This window comes from Prionailurus viverrinus, chromosome D4 (assembly GCF_022837055.1).
Source record: "Prionailurus viverrinus isolate Anna chromosome D4, UM_Priviv_1.0, whole genome shotgun sequence".
In the NCBI taxonomy this organism is placed as follows: domain Eukaryota; kingdom Metazoa; phylum Chordata; class Mammalia; order Carnivora; family Felidae; genus Prionailurus; species Prionailurus viverrinus.
Genome location: NC_062573.1, coordinates 42,542,158 through 42,562,907, shown reverse-complemented (window position 1 = coordinate 42,562,907; position 20,750 = coordinate 42,542,158). Strand labels below are relative to the sequence as shown.

General features: G+C 42.3%; 1 protein-coding gene across 9 annotated transcripts in view; it reads left to right on the top strand.

Moving 5' to 3' along the window:
• The window catches only part of FOCAD (focadhesin), a 313,853-nt gene that overhangs the window by 215,473 nt on the left and 77,630 nt on the right, over window positions 1–20,750 (top strand). For all 9 annotated transcript variants that reach the window (XR_007146086.1, XM_047828975.1, XM_047828979.1 and 6 more), the window contains 2 exons: window positions 13,324–13,416; window positions 19,728–19,816. Coding sequence is in view for 8 of the 9 variants with exons in the window: in XM_047828975.1 (XP_047684931.1) it covers window positions 13,324–13,416; window positions 19,728–19,816 (182 nt within the window). In the remaining variant the exon portion in view is untranslated. The remainder of the gene's footprint in view (window positions 1–13,323; window positions 13,417–19,727; window positions 19,817–20,750) is intronic.

Genomic DNA, 20,750 nt, shown 5'->3' with positions numbered 1-20,750 from the left:
TATAAATTAAAATATATAAATGAATAACAAAATATAGCAAAGAGGCTTATTTTATATAATTAAGACATGATAGGTTAACATCAGTCAGTTATAAATGAAGATAAAAATTGTGAAGCATGTAATAGTTTGATGTCAAATTAATTAGAGCTCCTACTGGATGTTTGTACTAAATCTCATTTTGGTGCATAATTTATATATCTTGGCATCACAGAGTTTCGTCGGATTATATTCTGCATCCTACCAGTTAGCATAGCCAGTTTTTAGAGACCTATATTTATCCTATGCAACCGTGTTCTTTCATATATTCAATTAGAGTTGAAATTATGTAAATACTTGGTTCAAAGCCTTTTTAGTCTAATTCAGTGTCTTCACTTAACTGAGGAGGGAATGAAGATCCGGGAAGAAAAGAGGTTTAATTTCATGAAAGAGGGAATGTAGGTGATTTCTAGATTTGTTTTCCCTGACCTCTTATTACTTGGCTATGGAGAAGATAGAGTTTGGTGCCTTTTTGTATTTTTACGCTGTGCACCTAGGAGATTGAAGGATAACCACAGTGTTAAGTATTAATGGAAAGCTGACTTTAAAAGTCACCATCAGAACAGAAACAATAAAAATTGTTAACACAGGGACTAGCAGAAGGCAATCTAGTAAATTCAGCAAATGGCATCAGAATTTATGGGGTGTGGCTTGGATATGAACAGAGAAAATATTTGGATTAAAATGCTTGTTGCTTGTCTTGTAGATGCCTAGAAAATTTCAAAGAGATGAGAAAATATTTTATTTATTTTCATATTTATTATTTATTTATTCATTTGTTTATTTATTTTGAGAGAGAGAGAGAGAGCGAGCATGTGCGCTCAAGCAGGGAAGGGGCAGAGAGAGAGAGAGAGAGAGAGGCAGAGAAAATCTCAAGCAGGATCCGCACTGTCAGCGTAAAACCCAGTGCGGGGCTCAAACTCACAAGCTGTGAGATCATGACGTGAGCCAGAATCGAGAGTTGGACACTTAACTGACTGAGCCATCCAGGAGCCCCAAGAAATCATTATTTTACAAGTCAGTTAGAAGATATATTGGATAGAATTTTGTCAAACCTGTGGTGGGATTTTTGTTTGAATTCATCCTATTGTAATTCATCAAAAAAAAAAAAAAGGCAGAGATAGAGAATGAATCATCCATTTTCTCAAACTAGGCAACAACAAATAAGAGTTTTAAGATCTGGTTAATCAGAATAATAATTGGAATAATAATAAATAGCTAATAACCAGCTCAGGCGTTTTAAAAATTGCCGTGTGTGTGTGTGTGTGTGTGTGTGGCAATTTATATATATAAATATAAATTCCTTTTTTTTTTTAATGTTTATTCTTTTTTGAGAGAGAGACAGAGTGTGAGCAGGGGAGGGGCAGAGAGAGAGGGAGATACAGAATGGGAAGCAGGCTCCAGGCTCCCAGCTGTCAGCACAGAGCTTGATGTGGGGCTCGAACTCACAAACCGTGAAATCATGACCTGAGCCAAAGTCAGACGCTTAAGTGACTGAGTCACCCAGGCACCCCTATATATAAATTCCTTTAATCTCTATATTGACACTGTGAGGTTGGTACAGCTATTGTGCTCGACATCACAGAACTAGTAAGTGGAGGAGCCTGGAAACTGATCCCAGCAGTGTGACTCAGGGTGGTCCTTGAACTACCTTCCCTAGTCCCAGGTTAAGCAGAGAACATTTAAAAAATACCTTTGGATCTTCCCAAGATGACTCTAGTGTTTGCTTTGTTGCAGTCCTTTTGGTATTATTACAGCTGAAGTTCCTTCAGACTTGCCTTGGGTTTCTCATCACTGCTTCTGGGTCTTTTTATTTAGAAAAAAAAAAAGTCTGTCATGAGAGTTTCAGTTGGTTTATTCAGCCGTTGATGGACCCTTGGGTTGTTTCCAGCTTTTGGCAATTATGACTGAAGCTGCTATAAGCAGTTCTCGTAAGGTGTACGTGTGGACATCTGTTTTCATGTCTTTTTGAGTAAATAAAGACGTAGGCTTGGGCTTGCTAAGCCATCTGGTAAGTGAATATGAGAAACTAGCAAACTTTTCCTGGTGACTGTCCCATTTTGAGTCCCCGCCAGCAATGGAAGGGAGTCCCGGGTGCCCTGCCGCTTTGCCCATGCGCAGTATGACCAGTTTCTTAAAAGCTAGCCGTTCTCATACATGGATAGTGGTTTCTCTTTGTGGTTTTGTGCTTCCTTAATGACTATTGATGTTGAGCATGTTTTCATGCATTTTTTGCCATTCATATCTTCCATGAAGCATTGTGTTGTTTTACCTATTTTTTTTAAACCAGGTTATTGTTTTCAAATGAGAGTTCCTTATATATTCTGACATAAATTCTTTCTTAGAAATGTGTTTTGCAAAAAAAAATTTTTATACTGAATCTGTATACTTGTCTTTTTATTTCCTTGGCAGTGTGTTTTAAAGAGCAAATTGTTAGCTTTAACGAATTCCAGTTTATCAAGTTTTTCTATTTATGTTCTTGCTTTCTCTCCAACCCAAAGCCTCAAAGATTTTCTGTTTTTTCATCATACCAAAAAGAAATTCTGTACCTATCAGCAGCCACTCTCCATTTTCCTCTCTCCCTAGCCTCTAGCAACCACTCGTACACTTTCTGTCTTGATAGATCTGCCTATTTTGAACATTTCATGTAAATGGAATCATGCAGTATGTGGTCTTTTTTGTCTGACTTCTTTCACTTAGCATAATGTTTTCAAAGTTTGTACTTGTGGTCACACGTATCAGTACTTTCTTTTTATGGCCTAATAATATTCCATTGTAGGGACATACTATATATAGTTTATCCATTAGTCACTTGACGATCTCCTGTGTTTACTTACAGAAGTCTTACAGTTTACGTTTCAGCCTACGATCTGTGTAACTTAACTTTTCACAAGGTATGGGTTGTATTTTTTGAATGTACCACTCTTTCTTCACCAAGGCACCTTTGTGGAAAATCACTTGTCCATATGTGTGGGTCTATTTCTGCACTCAATTTTGTTCCATTGATCTGTATGTGTGTGCTTTAAATCAGAACCATACGGCTTAATTAGTGTTGCTGTATAAGAAGTCTTGAAATCAAGCAATATGAGTCCTCCAGTTTTGTTGTTTTAACATCTGACTGTCTTAAGCCTTTTGCCTTTCCATGTAAATTTTAAATTAGCTTTGAGAAACCACAAAAAACAAAAAAAGCGTCAGCTGTAATTTTGGTTAGAGAGATATTGAATCTGTGTAGATAAATTTGGGAGAGAATTGACATCTTACTAATATTGAGTCTTTGAACTCATGCACAGGGTATAGCTTTCGATTATTTTAGGTCAGTGTTTTACTACAAATCTTGTGCGTATTTTGTTAAATTTAATGAGTATTGAGTGTCCCTAAGTATTTTGATGCTAGTGCCTCAAAGTGTTTTTTTTATTGGTCTTAATTTCCAACCGCTCCTTGCTAGTATATAAACATATAATGGATACTTTTCTATGACTTTACTAAACCTACTTATATATTCTTGTTACTTTTTTGTAGCTTTTTGTTTTTCATGGTAACATTGTGTGTAGAGATGGTCTTAATTTTTTTTTTTTTTTTTTTCTTATCGGTGTGCCTTTCATTTCTTTTTCTTGTCTTTTTGCCTGGGGCCCTCCAGCAGTGTTGAACTGGACTGGTAAGGGCATACATTCTTATCTCATACACAGTTTTGTGGGAAAACGTTCAGTGTCTTAACATTGAATATGTTATATTTACCTTATTTTAGCATAAAGATTTTGTAGATATCCTTTATCAGACTGACAAAGTTTCTTTTTATTCCTAAATTGCTGAGAGTTTTTGTCACAAATCGATGTTGAATTGTGTCACATGGGTTTTTTCTATATCTATTCATAGGACTGTATAGTTTTTGAACTTGTTGATATGACAAATTATTTTGATTTGTCTAAGTGAACCAAATCTTCATTCCTAGGAAAAACTCCATGTAATCGTAGTGTATTATCCTATTTACACATTGCTGAATTTGATTTATTAATTACATTTTGTTAAGGAAGTTTGCATCTGTGCTCATGAAGGATATTGTTCTGTAGTTTCCTTGTATTATCTCTGCCTGATGTGTTACTGTGTAATGCTGTCCTAAGAAATAATTTTTCCTTAAATACTTGATAGAATTTTCCAGTGAAAATTTGGAAACTGTTTGGAGTTGTCTTTAGGAATGTTTCTAACTGTGAATTCAATTTATTTGATATATGAGGCTCTTCGCTCAATCTATCCATCCATTCCCACTAACCCTGAAGCTTGGGGTCTGTCCCCTTCTGTGACGTGAAAAGTTTATAAAATCAGGAAGTTGGTTTTGGTCGCCTGTAGTTCCAGCGTACCCAGTATTCCTGGCACATAGTGGACATTTGTTGACTTGATGATTTTAATCCTTTTGAAACACGGATGCGCCTTAGACTTTGTATGTGCGCGTGGTATGATGGTTTCCTTTTTCCTGAATGTTGTAATTAACATGATGGTGAATCTACCGGTTATTGAGGGCTTCCAGAAATGACATTATTATAATTTGAATAGCTCTTATGCACTGTTTTATGTCACTTTTCATTTATATGAGTACATAGAGGTAGCCTTGTCTTCCTCCCACAGGTGACGTATACTTGTAGGATATGCTATGGCCTTCTTTTTTTTTAATTTTTTTTATTTTTTTTTAACTTGTTTGTTTGTTTGTTTATTTTGGGACAGAGAGAGACAGAGCATGAACGGGGGAGGGGCAGAGAGAGAGGGAGACACAGAATCGGAAACAGTCTCCAGGCTCCGAGCCATCAGCCCAGAGCCTGACGCGGGGCTCGAACTCACGGACCGCGAGATGGTGACCTGGCTGAAGTCGGACGCTCAACCGACTGCGCCACCCGGGCGCCCCAGCTATGGCCTTCTTAATGCCTGTAACTGTGGGTGGGTGGATGTGTATGAATAGGTGGAGGAACTTTGTTTTGAGTGTCCCAAATGTCCCAAACGCTCTGCTCTTCATGTTCCGACGTGTATTTTGCTTCTCGTAATTGTCAATATTTCCCGAAAACTAGGTTTAGTAAACCAAGGAACTTTTCATTTTGTGGAAAACTAGCTATGAACCGCTGATTTAACCTGTGATGTATTCTTTTGGAGATTATTGTATTGTCTTCTTTTTGAAAACTTTAAAAAAAAATTTTTTTTTAATTGACTCTTCTTACAGTGAAACTCTCCCATGATACTTTTGGAAGACTCGCAGATACGTGAGTCTGATTTGAGTTTGACCTGACATCCGGGAGGAGTTCTGTGTCATCATCATTCTGTTTAGGGCTTTCTAAACCTGAAGTGGCCCTCTCTCTCCGCTCCTTTGAACAGGGAATAACCAGGGGTCATTCCAGACTTCGTAGGGCTTCTCCAAGCTCCAAGTGACTGTCCTCTTCTGCTCTGATTTAAATTTTTTTTTTAACGTTTATTTATTTTTGAGACAGAGAGAAACAGAGCATGAACAGGGGAGGGGCAGAGAGAGAGGGAGACACAGAATCTGAAACAGGCTCCAGGCTCCAAGCTGTCAGCACAGAGCCCGATGCGGGGCTCGAACTCACAGACTGTGAGATCATGACCTAAGCGAAGTCGGGCGCTTAACCGACTGAGCCATCCAGGCGCCCCACTTCTGCTCTGATTTAAACTACACGTTCTCATCCTGAGACGAACTTGATTCCTGTTGATGAGGAAGCTGAAGGTGAATGACAGACAGTTTCCTTCCCTGAAATTTGCTGCCTGCCTTGTCATCCTTTGGCATTTCTAACTCTGACATGACACCCTCACCTAAATTGGATGACGGTGGTTTGTCCCTGGATGGGAATGGCAGTCTTGCTTCATTATTTCCTCCATCTTTGGACACAGGCAAATTCTCCCAATCTTGCTGCTGCCACCCAACCATATTTCTGCCTCTGCATTAGGTAATGAGCTCTTTTTCGTTTTTATTTCAGAGAAACCTTATCTGGACTTCTTGGTAGCACTACTCTGAATGAAATCAATCTTTCGTTCTCTCTCTCCCTCTCCCTCTTTCTCGCCCTTTCTCTCCTTCCTTCCTTCCTTCCTTCCTTCCTTCCTTCCTTCCTTCCTTCCTCTCTTCCTTTCTCATGGATCATCATTTGATTCTTTTTCCTCTAGATATTAATCTTGCTTTTCTTCTGCCTTCTATGGATTCCCACCCCCCCCCCCCAGATGCCCGGAAATAGGTGGGCTATACCCCATCGTTTGAACTACAAGTAATATATTTGCCTTTTTCTTTCAGTTCCTTCTTACTTAAAAACATATTTCGTATGAAGAATATGGAGTAGCAGTAACATTCATGCAATATGAAACAATTAGATAGAAATTCAGAATAATCATTGGGAGAAGTGGTATCTGTGCTTATTACACATTCCCCTTAGAAAACACTGTGAAAAGTATGGTTTGCTGTATTTTAGAGACTCCATAATTGCCATGTGATGTGAGTTGTTATGGTAACTGGGTTTTCCCCCCTCCTATTAAATAACAGAGTAAGTAAATGGTTGCTTGAGATGTGACTGAATTGTCAGCTTTCAAGCTAATGTTATACTGATGGGGGGGGGGAGCGGGGAGAGAGAGATAGGCTGTGGAAGAGAGAGAGGACGAAGGAGGGAAGGGGGGGAGTCAGACTTTGAAATGTCCAGAAAGCACCCACAAAGAAACGAGTGTCATTTAACTTTAAAAATGTGTCCTCTACAAGCCCTCCCTTCTTGTCCTCCAGTCACCATTTGTCAGGAGACAGGAATAACAAAATTATTTTTGTGCAAACAAGATTACTATTGACAGAAAATTGAAGGCTATTATATCTCATATATAAACAATGGGCCATTGAGTGGCTTTTGGGGTCTCGAACACTAAGTACAAATGGTTTTTCTTCTGGGAGGAGAAGAAATGTGGGATGAGTGTGGGCACATCACAGACTAAGTGTAGTGGCTCAGTGTTGGCATGTCTTTGTAGCAACTGAAGTTAAGTACTTTTATTCTTTTGATAATAATATATATACATCTGGGGAACATGGAAAGGCCTTACTTTGTGAAATTAAGGTTTTAAAATCAATAGCAAGCACCTAGTTTATCAGTAAATTTGTACATGTTACCCTACCTTATTTCCTTCTACTTTGGCCATCTGACAACCTCACCAGCATCTGTCTTCCTTGATTTATAGTATTTAATGAAAGTCTGTTAAAATGGATGTTTTCTTGGGGCGCCTGGGTGGATTCAGTTGGTTAAGCATCTGCCTCTTGGTTTCGGCTCGGGTCATGGCCTCATGCTTCATGAGTTCAAGTCCCACATTGGGCTTTGCACTGAGCTGACAGTGTGGAGCCTGCTTGGGATTCTCCGTCTCCCTCTCTCTCTGCTCCTAATACCCGCTTTAAAATTTTGCTTTGTCACTCACTCTGTTTTCAGATGGAATTAAACCTTTCCTGGCCAGAACATTTTGGACACGCTTTTAGAACTGTGTCCTCAACAACTTGTGTTTGAATTTAGCTGTGTCTGCTAAAAAAAAGTGTTCTAACACCGTGTTTCCAGAGGGGTTGAAAGTTGAACTTCACGATTTTCTGTGATGACTTGTTTATGGTCATACAGTTTTCTCATGACAGAATTTTGTCTTAAAGCCAATACTGTGCATTAAATCCGATTAAACTCAGCAGGTACTTACTTGAACACAAGACACTCTTATGGGTCCGTGGGAGGGATTCCAAGAGGAACAGGACGTGATCTCTGCCCTTAGCATTGTTTGAGGGTAAGGTGCATGCACAAATAATCTAACATGGAATCGGTCGAATGTTATAGGAGAGGTTGGTAGCATCCTGGAAGCATAGAGATGGAAGAAATTATTTCAGGGAGTAGAGATGAGAGAAGGACAGGGCATCCCAGGCCCTAGAAGTAGTCCTGTAGAGTAGAGGACTGACTTGGGAATTGGTTTATAACCCAATTCAGCCAGGATGCAGGTTAAATGAAAGAGAAGACCAGGAAATCATCTGGGGAAATTGGTTGGGGATCTTGGCCAGCAGAGTTCTTACATGAGAACAAATTATTTCTTAAAGTAAATGGTGGGCTTTTGATTCTAAAAGGCTTTGAACCTAGTACAGAAGAGTTGGGACCGTATTCTTTAATGAACCATCAAAGGTTTGGGAAAAGAAGTTCCGAGTTAATGTAAGAGTAGCAGCACCGTTTAGGATGTGTTAGAAGGAGGAAAGATTTTCGGCTGTTGGGAGATCAGTTAGGGGCCTCAGTACTCTGGGCAGGAATTAGGAAAAAGGCAGTGAAGCGGAAGGTATGGGAAAATAGAAGAAACATTTCAGTGGTGGAGTTGACGCTTGAGTTGGGGGCAAGAAGGAAGTCCGGGATAAGTCAGAAGTTCCCAACCTGGGTGACTGGGTGACTGGGATATTGGCGGGTGGTGTTGATAGAAACACGAACGGTATAAAAGGAAGAGTGGATTTGCAATGCTCATGGCGAGTGTACAGAGTGTCATAGATGGTGGGGGGAGAGGGTTTGAGAAGCACTACAATCTGAAAGTAGCGACTTTCAAACTATGTATCTTTAATCTTGCGTGTGTGTTGAGGCATAATATACATACGGTAGATTTCTCGTCTCTTAGTACACAGTTCTATGGATTTTTACAAGTACACACATTCATGGAACCGGTACCACAGTCAAAAGAAGAGCAGTTCTGTCACCCTAAAAATTCCCCCATGCTCCTTGGTAGTCAGTCCCTTTCCGCCCCGCCTTCTCCTGACAACCGCTGATCTATTTTATGTCCTTCTGGTTAAAGCTGTGTTTTCAGGCATCTCAGGGACCTTTACCAGTCGCATCTAATGAGCAAGAGGGCTGAACACCAAGCCCCCCAAGCCTTCCTCCTCACTTCACTGAGACAAGTCTTACCTATTTTCTGTTTTATGTCTTGGCATTTTGCTGAACATTTGGGGTGAATGGAAGAATTATATAGGTAAATATTCGAAAACTAGTATCCTGCAGGTTGCGGACGCGCCTCTGAGCCATGGTTCTCTCGTACCCGGATGGTTGCAGTAGCCTGCGAGGACGTGTCTCTGCTCTGATCTTTGCCCCCTACAGTCTGTTCTCAACGTAGCAGTCACCATGATCTTCTACACTATTCACTATGTCATGTCATTCTTCCCAAAACCTTGTAATGGCTCCCCCTTTCCTAAGAATACTAACACAAGTCCTGGAACGTGACCTCGAAGTCACTTCCCTGCATTCCCTGAGTGCCCTGTTAATTTGCCGACCTTCTCTCTCTCTCACTCTGTCTGTGATGGTTGGTTGGTTGGTTACACTGGCCTTCTATGTGTTCCTCAGACAGGTTAGCCATGGGCTTGCTGTAGGACTTTTGCCTTACCTTGTGTGTTTGTGTGTTTTCAATCGAGGTAAAATTCACATAACGTAAAACTAACACCTTCAAAGCTTAACGCAGTGGTATTTAGTGTAGTCACAGTGTGCAAACCATCACCTCTAGCTAGTTCCAGAACATTTTCATCCCCCTCCAGTGAGACCCTGTGTGCATCAAACTCTCACTTCCCATTTCTCCCTCCCTTCTTCCCTTCCCCTCTCTCTTCCCCTCACCTGACAACCACTAATTTGCTTTCTGTCTATATGGATGACCTACTCTGGATATATCATATAAATAGAATCATATAGCATGCAACCTTTGTGCCTGGCTTCTTTCTCTTTCACGTAAATGTTTTGACAGTTCATCTACGTTCTAGCGTGCATCTGTATGCCATTCCTTTTTATGGCTGAATATTCCATTGTAGATATATTTCATTCATTCATTCATTCATTCATTCATTGAACGTGTGGGTTCTTTCCACCTTTTGGCTAATTGTGAAAGTGCTGTTATGCACATTCGTGTACAGTGTTTGTTTGAATACATGGTTTTGATTCTTTTGGGTATATACGTAGGATTGGAATAGCTGGGTCAAAGGGTAATTCTGTGTTTGACTTTTTGGAGGAATGACCTGTTTTCCATAATAACTGTTTTACATTCCCATCAGCACTTACCTGTGTTTTTCCTTTTTTTTTTTTTTTTTTTAAGAGAGAGAAAGAGCATGAGAGAGAGAGAGTGAGAGAGTCATAAGCAGGGTCCATGCTTAGCACAGAGTCTGACACGGGGCTTGATCCCATGACCCTGGGATCATGACTCAAGCCAAAATGGAGTCAAATGCTGAGCCCACCGAGTAGGCGCCGCCTTATCTGGGTGTTTGTATCTTCGTTGCATTCAGGTCTTCATTCAGGCTTCACCTTCTCAGCGAGGTCTACCCTGACAACCTGTTTTATATTTAGGCCTGTAATGTGCTCCCGTCCCTGCCCTTACCCCAGTGTCTTCCCCCGTCCCCTACTTGTGTCTGTTTCTCTAACGTGGTCTCTTTTTAGGCACAAGCGTAACGTTTCATTATACTTACTACCTCTTCCACCTAGAAACTCTTAGTCATCCCCAGATCATAGAACCTGCTCATGTCAACAGTCCATCAGACACCTGTCATTGCACGGGTGTACGTAAAGCAAAAGTAAATTTCACATCCATTGCAACTTGGCGCACGGTGGTTGAGCGCCCTGCTTTACCATCCGCCGCATGATGAGGTTGCAAGTTCATGATTTGCGGTTAATTTCGTCGATTGGATTTCCTTCAGAGACTTCTCAAAGTGTAGCAAATTAGACATACTTTTCATACTTTAGAAATGCTAATTGTATTTTTCAGCCGAGCATCAATACCCTCCCTGGGTGGCTATACACTGAATTAGAGTAGCCTCCTAAAATGTGTTTTTGTTAAAAATGGTCAAGGAAGTCTCTTTTGCGTGTGACACGACCGGCGTGTAAGAGCACGACTCACTTTAAACTGTTTCCCTAAGTTTCTCTTGAGTAAGGGAAAGAGCAAGAGAGTGCATTTTTAAGGAGATTTATTCACGGCTGACTCCAGAGAACCCCGAGACTACGTATACTCTCATAAAACATGAGTAGTTCAGGCTGGGGTGTGGGCTCACGCTTTCTGCTGTGTCCCCGCACCCACCTTCAGATGTGGTTGGAGTGGCAGCTGGAGTACTGGCTTTCACCTTCAGTTTCTAACCTCCTTTTAAACAGGTTTCCGGGCATGAATGCTTTTGCCCTTAGAAGCTCAACGTTTGATTTGCTCATTTTCCTTCACATTTTTTCCCATAATACTTTCCTTTTTTAACTCAGGTTTGAGAAGCAATTGCGACCATTGTCCTTCCAGAAACATCCAGTGCTCTTTTTGGCAATTTGCTGAGACCGTGGATATTCTCAGTAGTGCAGTGATGCCCGTGGTTCCTTTGGCAGGAAAATACTGGACTATTTTGAGGCTCTGAGAGAAGAGAAAAAAGTTTTGGTTGCGGTGTTTGAGCGTTCTCTCTGTTAAATCCGGGTCTCAAAATAGGACTTGATAGTTAATGTACTTTATGAAACGGAAATGGAATCGATAGGAAAATTCCCCACATTTTGGAAACAAGAGAGCAGGGCCAAGGACTGATTAATGCCTCTCTAGCTGGAAATACGGCCTAGGTTGTAGTCTCCTTCCTGGATAACAAGAGAGGGAGCAAGAATCCCTGGGCCTGCCCCTTCAAGGATTTTTGTTGACATAGTGACCCGGCTCCCCCTCCCCTACTCGATGCAGTGAGTACTTAATCAGAAAAAGAAGAAACCTGTCTTTATCATTTTTTTTTAAAGTTCATTTCATGTTGTATCTTTTATACTGTCTGAATATCAAAAAGAATTTTTTTTAAACCGTGGGGGAATGAGAAGTGATAGCAGACAGAGTTAATGTTCTTTGTTCTTCTCATTCTCGTGGGTTCCTCATACTTTGGCCTTATAACCCGACTGCCCATTTTTGACTCTCCCGCTAGAAAGATCTCAGCAGACATAGATCGGTTGATAATCCTAGCCTTGGGGCACCGGGGTGGCTCCGTCGGTTAAGTGTCCGACCTCCGCTCAGGTCATGATAGATGTCGTGGTCTGTGAGTTTGAGCCCTGCGTCAGGCTCTTTGCTGACAGCTCAGAGCCTAGAGCCTGCTTCAGATGCTGTCTCTCTCTCTCTCTCTCTCTCTCTCTCTCTCTCTCTCTCTGCCCCTCCCCCACTCATGCCCTGTGTCAAAAATGAATAAACATTAAAAAAAATTAAAGAAAAAAAAAAGATAATCCTCAGAGCCCTTTCGTAGTAGCTTGTGTATAGTAGGCCCGCACTAAGACTGGGATTACAGAAAATACCAGAGGCCCTGGGGATGAGCTGTATTCAGAGAGGCTCTTCGCTTCCCTATCACAAAGCCCTTGAGAAAATTAATTCCTCTAATACAGCAAAATCTCCTTAACACACTCCCAGTTATCATGATTCTGGGGCAATTCTGTGGACACTTGCCTGCCTGGTTGGTTGTCGTCGTCTTTGGTCTGTGGGACCCACGCTGACGTTTCAGGTGTTTGGGTTTGGATGAGATGAGCTACAGGAAATGTGAAACGTGATGCACGCTGACTGTTGTTCTTGAGCGATCTTCCTTTAACAGAAGCAGGCCTTGGGAAGATTTGTTGCAAGATAGCCTTGTACTAATGGGGAGAAACAGAAATGACTATGAAAACCCGATGTTTTGTCTGGGCCTCTCTTCAGAAACAAGGCTTCGGTGTTGGCACATACCCTCTTTCTCTTGTTCACCCACCCTGATGAAAGGGCGCCGGTCTAGCGGTATGCCCGTTTGCCCCGTGCACTTGTCCGTTTGCACCTCTCGCTGTCGTGGTTTCTACGCGTGATGTTTCCGTCGCCCCTTTCAGGTCATTACTTCCGAAACTGTCCTATTGGAAATCTGGGATGTGAGCAATATTTATTTTCATTGAAAATGGTCGGGGGGGGGGGGGGGTGGGATTGGCTAGACGATACCTGGTTTCCTGACACTGGCAAGAGGCTTCGCAGGGTTTCCCCCTAACTTTCAGGGACACGTTTGTATTACGCATGCGTCCTGACTTGTTACTGTTGTAGAATTCTCCTTGCTTTAATTTTAGAAAATTTTTTAATTTTAATTTTAGAAAATTCCAGGCTTCTTTTATTTTGTCTTTACAGGGCTCGAAACCCTTCTCCTTTGAAAGCAGCCAAAAGATCTTATTTGTGGTTCTGATCCTAGACTCATTCGGTTTGTTTTTAGGATCTAAATCATTTAAATAAGGGGAAGGGAAGAATTTCATTCTGCTTTCATACCGCATAGTCTAACTTACGTGGCGGTGTGTTTTTCCCCCGCAGGTTCACATCCAGCTTTCTGAGTGGCACCGTGCGATTTTCCTGCCACAGGCCTGGCTTGCGTATATGAGTCGAGCCTACCATGCCATTTTACAGGTAAGGGGACCGTAGGATCCTTTGCCATAGCGAGTGTCTCCTTTGTATCTCACATTTCATTGCCAACACGTATTTAGTATGAAAGCCCTTAGGACAACGCTGTGCTTATTTTTGCTCGTAAAAGAATGTGAGTTATGTACATAATGGCACTTAGTTTTTTCAAATGTTGACTTTGAGAGAGGGAGACAGAAAGCAAGTGGGGGAGAGGGAGAGAGAGAGAATCCCAAGCAGACCCCACACTCAGCACGGAGCCCGATGGGGGCTCCATCTCACGAACCGTGAGCTCATGGCCCGAGCCAAAGTCAAGAGTCACACACACTTCACCGACTGAGCCCCTCGGGCCCCCAGCTGCACGTCAGGCTTAAATATTGATGTCTTCCCCCTGTGGCCTCTCTGGAGCTCCCTCTCAGGTGCTCCTCTCCTCCATCCTGCTGCTTTCGGAGATCTCCTAGATGGCCCAGGTGACCCCCGTGGCTGTCCCATAGCACCTTGACGTAAGCGTGTCCCAGACGGAGTTCATCGTCTCCCTTGTTCCCGTGCCTCCTCGGGCTGGCCTCGTTTACAACTCCAGCCTTATCTCTTAACCCTTCCCCTGAATTTGGAGTTTCAGCCTTGCTAAACCTCTTTGTTTCCCAAACCCAGCACGTCTACCCTAACCTCTTGACTTTTACACACTGTTCCTTCTGTAACAGGAACTGCCATTCCTTCAATGCCCACCTGATTTCTACTTATTCTTTAGATCATTTTATCCGAGATGGCATCTGTGAGGCCCACCCCTCCAAAACTGGATTACATGCCCCTCCACTGTGCTATCTTAGACCCCCCTGCCCCTTTTAAAGATTTTATTTATTTCGGGGCGCCTGGGTGGCTCAGTTGGTTAAGTGTCTGACTTCAGCTCAGGTCATGATCTCACGGTCCGTGGGTTTGAGCCGCGCGTCGGGCTCTGTGCTGACAGCTTAGAGCCTGGAACCTGCTTCGGATTCTGTGTCTCCCTCTCTCTCTCTGCCCCTCCCCCGCTGTATTTATTTATTAAAAATAAATAAATTTTATTAAAAAAAATTTTTTTTAATGTTTATTTTTGATAGAGAGAGAGACAGAGCTTGAGCGGGGGAGGGACAGAGAGAGAGAGGGAGACACAGAATCCGAAGCAGGCTCCAGGCTCTGAGCTGTCAGCACAGAGCCCGACGCGGGGCCCGAACTCACAGACCACGAGATCGTGACCTGAGCTGAAGTCGGAAGCTCAACCGACTGAGCCACCCAGGCGCCCTCCCAAAAATTATTTTTTAAAGATGGAGGGGGGAAGAGTGGGAAGGAGATGGGGAAGGAATGATTAAGCATTTTAGCATGGGTGTTCTCAAATTGAAAATTTGCTGCAACATATTTTATTGAGTCTAAGATGTATAAAACAGTGATGTATCTTCAGAGGTTCTGATTCATCAGAACTGAGGAGGGGACCAGGAACCTGAACAAGCTGTCGGGTAATTTCAACATAGTTACTCTGTCAGCTACACTCTGAGCAGCAGTGTTTTAGATGGTTCCCCAAACTACACTGGAGTCCACATTTTATTATTATTATTTTTTTAACGTTTATTTATTTTTGAGACAGAGAGAGCACATGAACAGGGGAGGGGTGGAGAGAGAGGAATACACAGAATCGGAAGCAGGCTCCACGCTCTGAGCCATCAGCCCAGAGCCCGACGCGGGGCTCGAACTCACGGACCGTGAGATCGTGACCTGAGCTGAAGTCGGACGCTTAACCGACTGAGCCACCCAGGCGCCTCTGGAGTCCACATTTTAAAGATGTTCTTTTAGAACCACTGTCTCCTTCGGCTCGGCTTCCACGCCTCTTTTGTCCTGGGTGGCATCTGGGCACTCAGTTTTGAGTAGGTGTGTGAGTGAAGGATTGTGTGTTACTCATACACACCCTGAAACCAGTTATAGTTTTTATTCAAGAAGAGTGAGAGTGCGGGCCAGAGTAGGCATTTTTTCTCCCATCGCCTTTTCTCTGCGCAATTTTGCAGTGTTTTCCTTCAGTAAACATTTGTGGCGCACCTTTGGCCAGGCCCTGTGCGGGGTGTGTGGGGTACCAAGGAGAGTAAAGCGTTCCTTCCTATCAGTGAGCTCCCAGGCCAGTGTGGGAGATTGACATGTCCATCGGCAATGTTGGTACAACATCTCTGAGGCTTTAACAGAGGATGTGCAAAGTCCTACGGGCGCCCAGAGAAAGAAGGCAAGAATAACTCCTCGTCCCGCAGAATGAACTGAGAATTTTATTTAGCTCTCGGCATAAGGAAGGCTAAATCGAACAGGATTATGGTATAACTCATGCAGATGACTTACAGTTGATTTAAAAAAAGAAAACGGTTTGTTCTTATAATAAGAGCTACCATTTATTGAGTCACTAGTGTGTGTCCAACACTTAACATATTATTTCAATGAATCTTTACAGAAACCCTTTGAAGTGGGTGTTGTTAACCCCATGTATGATGGGATTACAGGTGAAAAAGCAGGGTTAGCTAGGAAAGCAAGGCAGTGGTACAAACCCCAATAGGCAGAAACCACTGGGCCCCTGAGAAGGAACTGAAACTTACACGAGGATTTATCTGTGACCCCCGAGCCTCAGCCTTTTCCACTGCAGCATGCGCTTTCCCTGGCACTGTCATTAGTTGCAACAACAAATAATGCAAATCGGTGTAATATTTTAAAGGATAGGGCTATGCATGAAAAGCCAGCTGAGTATTTTTAGGGATGCACGTCAGTTATCCTGCCTTTCTCTTGTGGTGGGTGATAACGTGCCTCTCTGCTTGTTTATCATTTAAAATCCTTCTACTTTAGGGGCGCCTGGGTGGCTCAGTCGGTTAAGCGTCCGACCTCAGCTCAGGTCATGATCTCGCAGTTTGTGAGTTCGAGCCCCGCGTCGGGCTCTGTGCTGACAGCCCGGAGCCTGGAGCCTGCTTCGGATTCTGTGTCTCCTCTCTCTGCCCCTCCCCTGCTCATGCTCTGTCTCTCTCTCTCTCTCTCTCTGTCTCTCAATAATAAATAAACGTTAAAACAGTTTTTTTTTTTAATTAAAAAAAAAAAAGATCCTTCTACTTTGCATTTCTGGTTAGGTCCAGTTCCACTGAGAACAGGTGAGCAAAGAAATGAAACTGAAAGTACAGGCTTCAAGATTTTCAGTATGATTTGAAGGTACAGGGAAGCTTTTTAGGCAACATGCATACGGATGCATATTAAGTGTTTGAGTTTTTTGAAACAGGCCCCCACACTTCAACAGAATCTATGGTATCTTAGAATTAGAGCAACCGTGCCAGACTATATCAAGAACCCGGTCTATATCAAGAATTTCTGCCCTGGAGGATACTTCTTCTGTACAAGAGTTACAGTTACTTCCATCTGGTGCTCAACATATTTTGTAGCATTAAACCAGAGGATCATTTAGAGGAGGCGCATGTTTTACTCAGTTAAGCCTAAGAGATATGCCGGAAGATACATTCTACCTTATTTCCTGGGGGTTTGATTGTGATGGGGGTAAGTTTGAGATTTGGACACCACAGGTGGCTTCTGCCTGGGCAACGGCGTCCAGCCTCGTCTAATTTTTTTCCACGAGAACGTCGGATTTTGCATTTTAAGCGTATCAGTATGGCCCACACGACATCACTATGGTCCGGAAACATAGGTAGACACAAGCCATTGACAATTCAGAGTCCATTTTGGGAAGGAGGCCGCTATAGCCATCTTTCCCTTGATGCCCTGTGGGACGCTGAGTTGGTTAAGGTCTCCAGCCTTTGTATAAAGGGCTCTCGTGAATATGACCTCAGACTAGAGAGAGGAATTCTAAAGCAGGCCGACTGCAGACTTTTGCTTCCTGAGTTGGTCAGCTAACTGTGAAATAATCGAAAATCAAAACCAGGGTCAGGAATGGTGACCCGGGCAGATTTCTCTCTGACCGTGGGTAAGAGATGTTTGTTTCTAATGTGTAGGTTTGGAGCTAGGTGAATTTACTCACTGTAATCAGCAAGCCCTTGGTTACATAGGCTGAAGATTAAAAAAAAAAAAAAAAAAAAGCAAGAAGGATCAATAAATAATCGGCATCTACAGGCAATCCCGAAATCTCAATTCAGGTGATCATTTCAGTGTCTTCTCCCCCAGTGAGTGGTTTTGCCCCTTAACCACAGAAGCAGAGGTGACAGAGAGGCTCTCTCACCTCTGCACCTCAGTGACCGACAGGCAGAGACTTAGGGGGCAAAGTGCTTCTGAATAAACAGCCTAACATGGACTGGGTGGACAGGGTGAGAAGGACCTTCCAGAAGAGGGGGTTGAGAGAAGCAAGAAACTTTGGAAGAAGAAATTTGAAGTTTACTTAGTTATAGTCGATGGTGTAGTGGGTTATGGCTACGGAGAGAGAAAAGCAGGTCTTTTCAATAGGCTGTGCAGATACTGCAAAGCTCTTTTGCTTTTTAGTTTCTTTCTAAGCAGATTTTAGCCTTTTCCTTTCCTACTGCTTATCTTTTTTGGAAAAGCGCTGTGGCCAGTAAATGTTCCTAGGAGTAAAGAGGCTAATTTAAGAAGCATAACTAGCAGAGACAGGCAATAAGTACGACTTTCTATTTTGCCTATCCCCCTGGGAGGCCAATATCAATATTGTGCTAAGTACAAGGACCCCTGAGACTGACAAACAGTCCTTGCCTTCAGTGAGCTCACGCACTGGTGGTAACAGAGTTTATGTATATTCATGAAAGATCATTTCATAAGACGATGATAAAGGGAGGTGGGATTTTTTTGGTTGTTGTTAACAACAAACCTGGTAATGGTAGTTATTCGAAAGAGACACTTCACGTTATTTAACATGCTCTAATGCCAAGAGATAGTTGTTAGCTACATTTTACAAATGCGGAAATTGAAGTTTAGAGAGGTGAACTTACTTGCCCGAATGTATACAGCAAGCAGGTAGACATGGCTTTAGATCAAGGCTTTCTGATTCCAGAACCTACTTCCTTTACTCGTCAAGCTATATTGCTTCTCTCTAGGGCATATATGGATATGCACTTTTCTTCTGTGAAACATACCTTAGAACTCTAAAATCAGTAACAAAAAGACAACCAATAGAAAAATGGACCCAATAGGAAATCTAAAAGTCAAACGAACGTATGCAAAGGTTTTCACATCTCTTTGGTAAACGGTGAAGTGAAGATTAAAACCACAATGAACACCGTTTCACACCTGCCCGAACGGGAACAATTCAAAGCCTGACAATTCCAGTTGTTGGTGAGAATGTGGAGTAGCTACAACTTTTATTTGCTGCTCGTGAGAATGCAAGCTGTACGACCACTTTTGAAAATGGCATGGGAGCTATCACTCAGTAACACAAAGCACGGGAAGTTCTCGTCCAATGTAGGGCTCATCACTAAACCAGTATTTTCAGTATATTTAAATAATGTAATTGTTGATAGACTAGAGGGGAAAGAAGCTGATCAAAATGATCCTGAGTGTAAAAGAAAATAGAATAATAACTATCTGGAGGTCTTGGTCTTAAAGGGGTAAGAGTAGCTACATTTTTATTATGTGTAGAAGCTGAACATACCAATTTTTATAAGTTCAAGAAATAAAAATGTAACGTTACAGATTAAACTGAATCTTTAAAAAAAATTATTTAACATTTTAATTTATTTTTGAGAGACAGAGACAGAGCGCGAACAGGGGAGGGGCAGAGAGAGGAGGGAGACACAGAATCCGAAGCAGCCTCCAGGCTCTGCATGGTCAGCACAGAGCCCGATGCGGGGTTCAAGCCCACGGACTGTGAGATCAGGACCTGAGACGAAGTTGGACAGTTAACCAACTGAGCTACCCAGGCGCCCCTGTAGATTACCTGACTCTTACATGTCATGTGATTACCCTCCTTTTCTACCATTCTGTTACAATACTAGTGCTCAGACCCCAGTCTTGGTACGGTGTCAGTTCAAATTATCCGCTGAGGACACAGAACATTATGAGAAAGGGGATTTTTTCTTTTTTTAACAGGACCTTTGGAATTCAAATCTGCTTTTAATAGATCTTCCCAAATGGAGTGCTGTGCACTAAATTTCCCAAACCCACAGCTTCTCCAGGATAAACTTCTTTGATGAGCGCTGAAATACCAAAGCAGTGATAGAATTCTCTCTCCTCACACATCCTTGTTTATAATCTAACGTTTTATTAGGAACGCCGAAGGCCAACTGAGAAAGGCTACGTGTGTTCTCAGTGTCTCACAAAGAAATTTCAGGGTCATTTTGGCCGCGGGGTCTGCATGCTGATTGATGCTGTGTGTCCTGCAGGGCAGAATAGGAGAACTGGATTTGCAGTTGAAACATGGGAAGGAAGGACCCGAGGAGGTGCAGTACAAAAAAGGCACAGCCTGGCTCTGGTAAGGGGATGCTCTTCTGCTGGGAATGAGTGCTCGTCGTGCGGAATGAATGATGAGGGAGAACGTGGCCACTTTAAAGGCGTGTGCGGAGAATTGTCACTTACCTACCAGCCCGAAGGGGGTGAGGCCAAAAATCTGATAGGTGGATTTTCCACCCTCTCCCTGGCTATCACAAGTAGAGTTTTAGTCATACATCTTAATTATTCTTTAAATTGTTTTCTACAGCAGCGTGGAAATGGTTTGCTTTTCCCTTCACCGCCCCCCACCCCCATAACTGATTATTTTATATGCTTTCAAGTGAAAGATTCTGTTTTCCCCACTCAATCCATTGTCTTCCTAACTCGCATTTAGTCGAGGAATACCCCTCTGCTCCCATGCTCCCCGCCTCTCCCCAAGACATCTTCATTATTAGGAGCAACTTTACCACGTCAGGGCTTTAATTTCTTTGGCAGACATCCCCTGGTGAATTCCCACTGTATTATCTAGAAATGTGTAAGGGCTGGAACATTAAAAGCAATTTAAATTGTTACATGGGTTAGGAAGAAAACCTTGTCAGATTAATGTGGCAGCAGCCTAAATCTAGGTAAAGTGCCCAGAATCTAAATTGCTTTACCTGCAGCCACAGGTTTCTTTAATCTAAAAATCTATTCAAAGCTTGCTTGAATTTAGATTTATTTACTGATAATTGGCATATGTAGAAAAGCAGGAGCTCCGTGTGCATGTGTGTATATTTACATAATTCTATTCTAAGTGACATTTTCTAGATGTATTTTAAAAATAGCAACACAGCTTAAAACATTATGACATTGAATTTAAAATTAGAGGTTAAGACTTTGGATTTCACTTCCTCTTTGTGACGATCTTTTGCATAAAGTTTGACTTTCATCTTCTAAAAATGATAATTTGGTGAATGTATAGTCGCATATTGTCTATA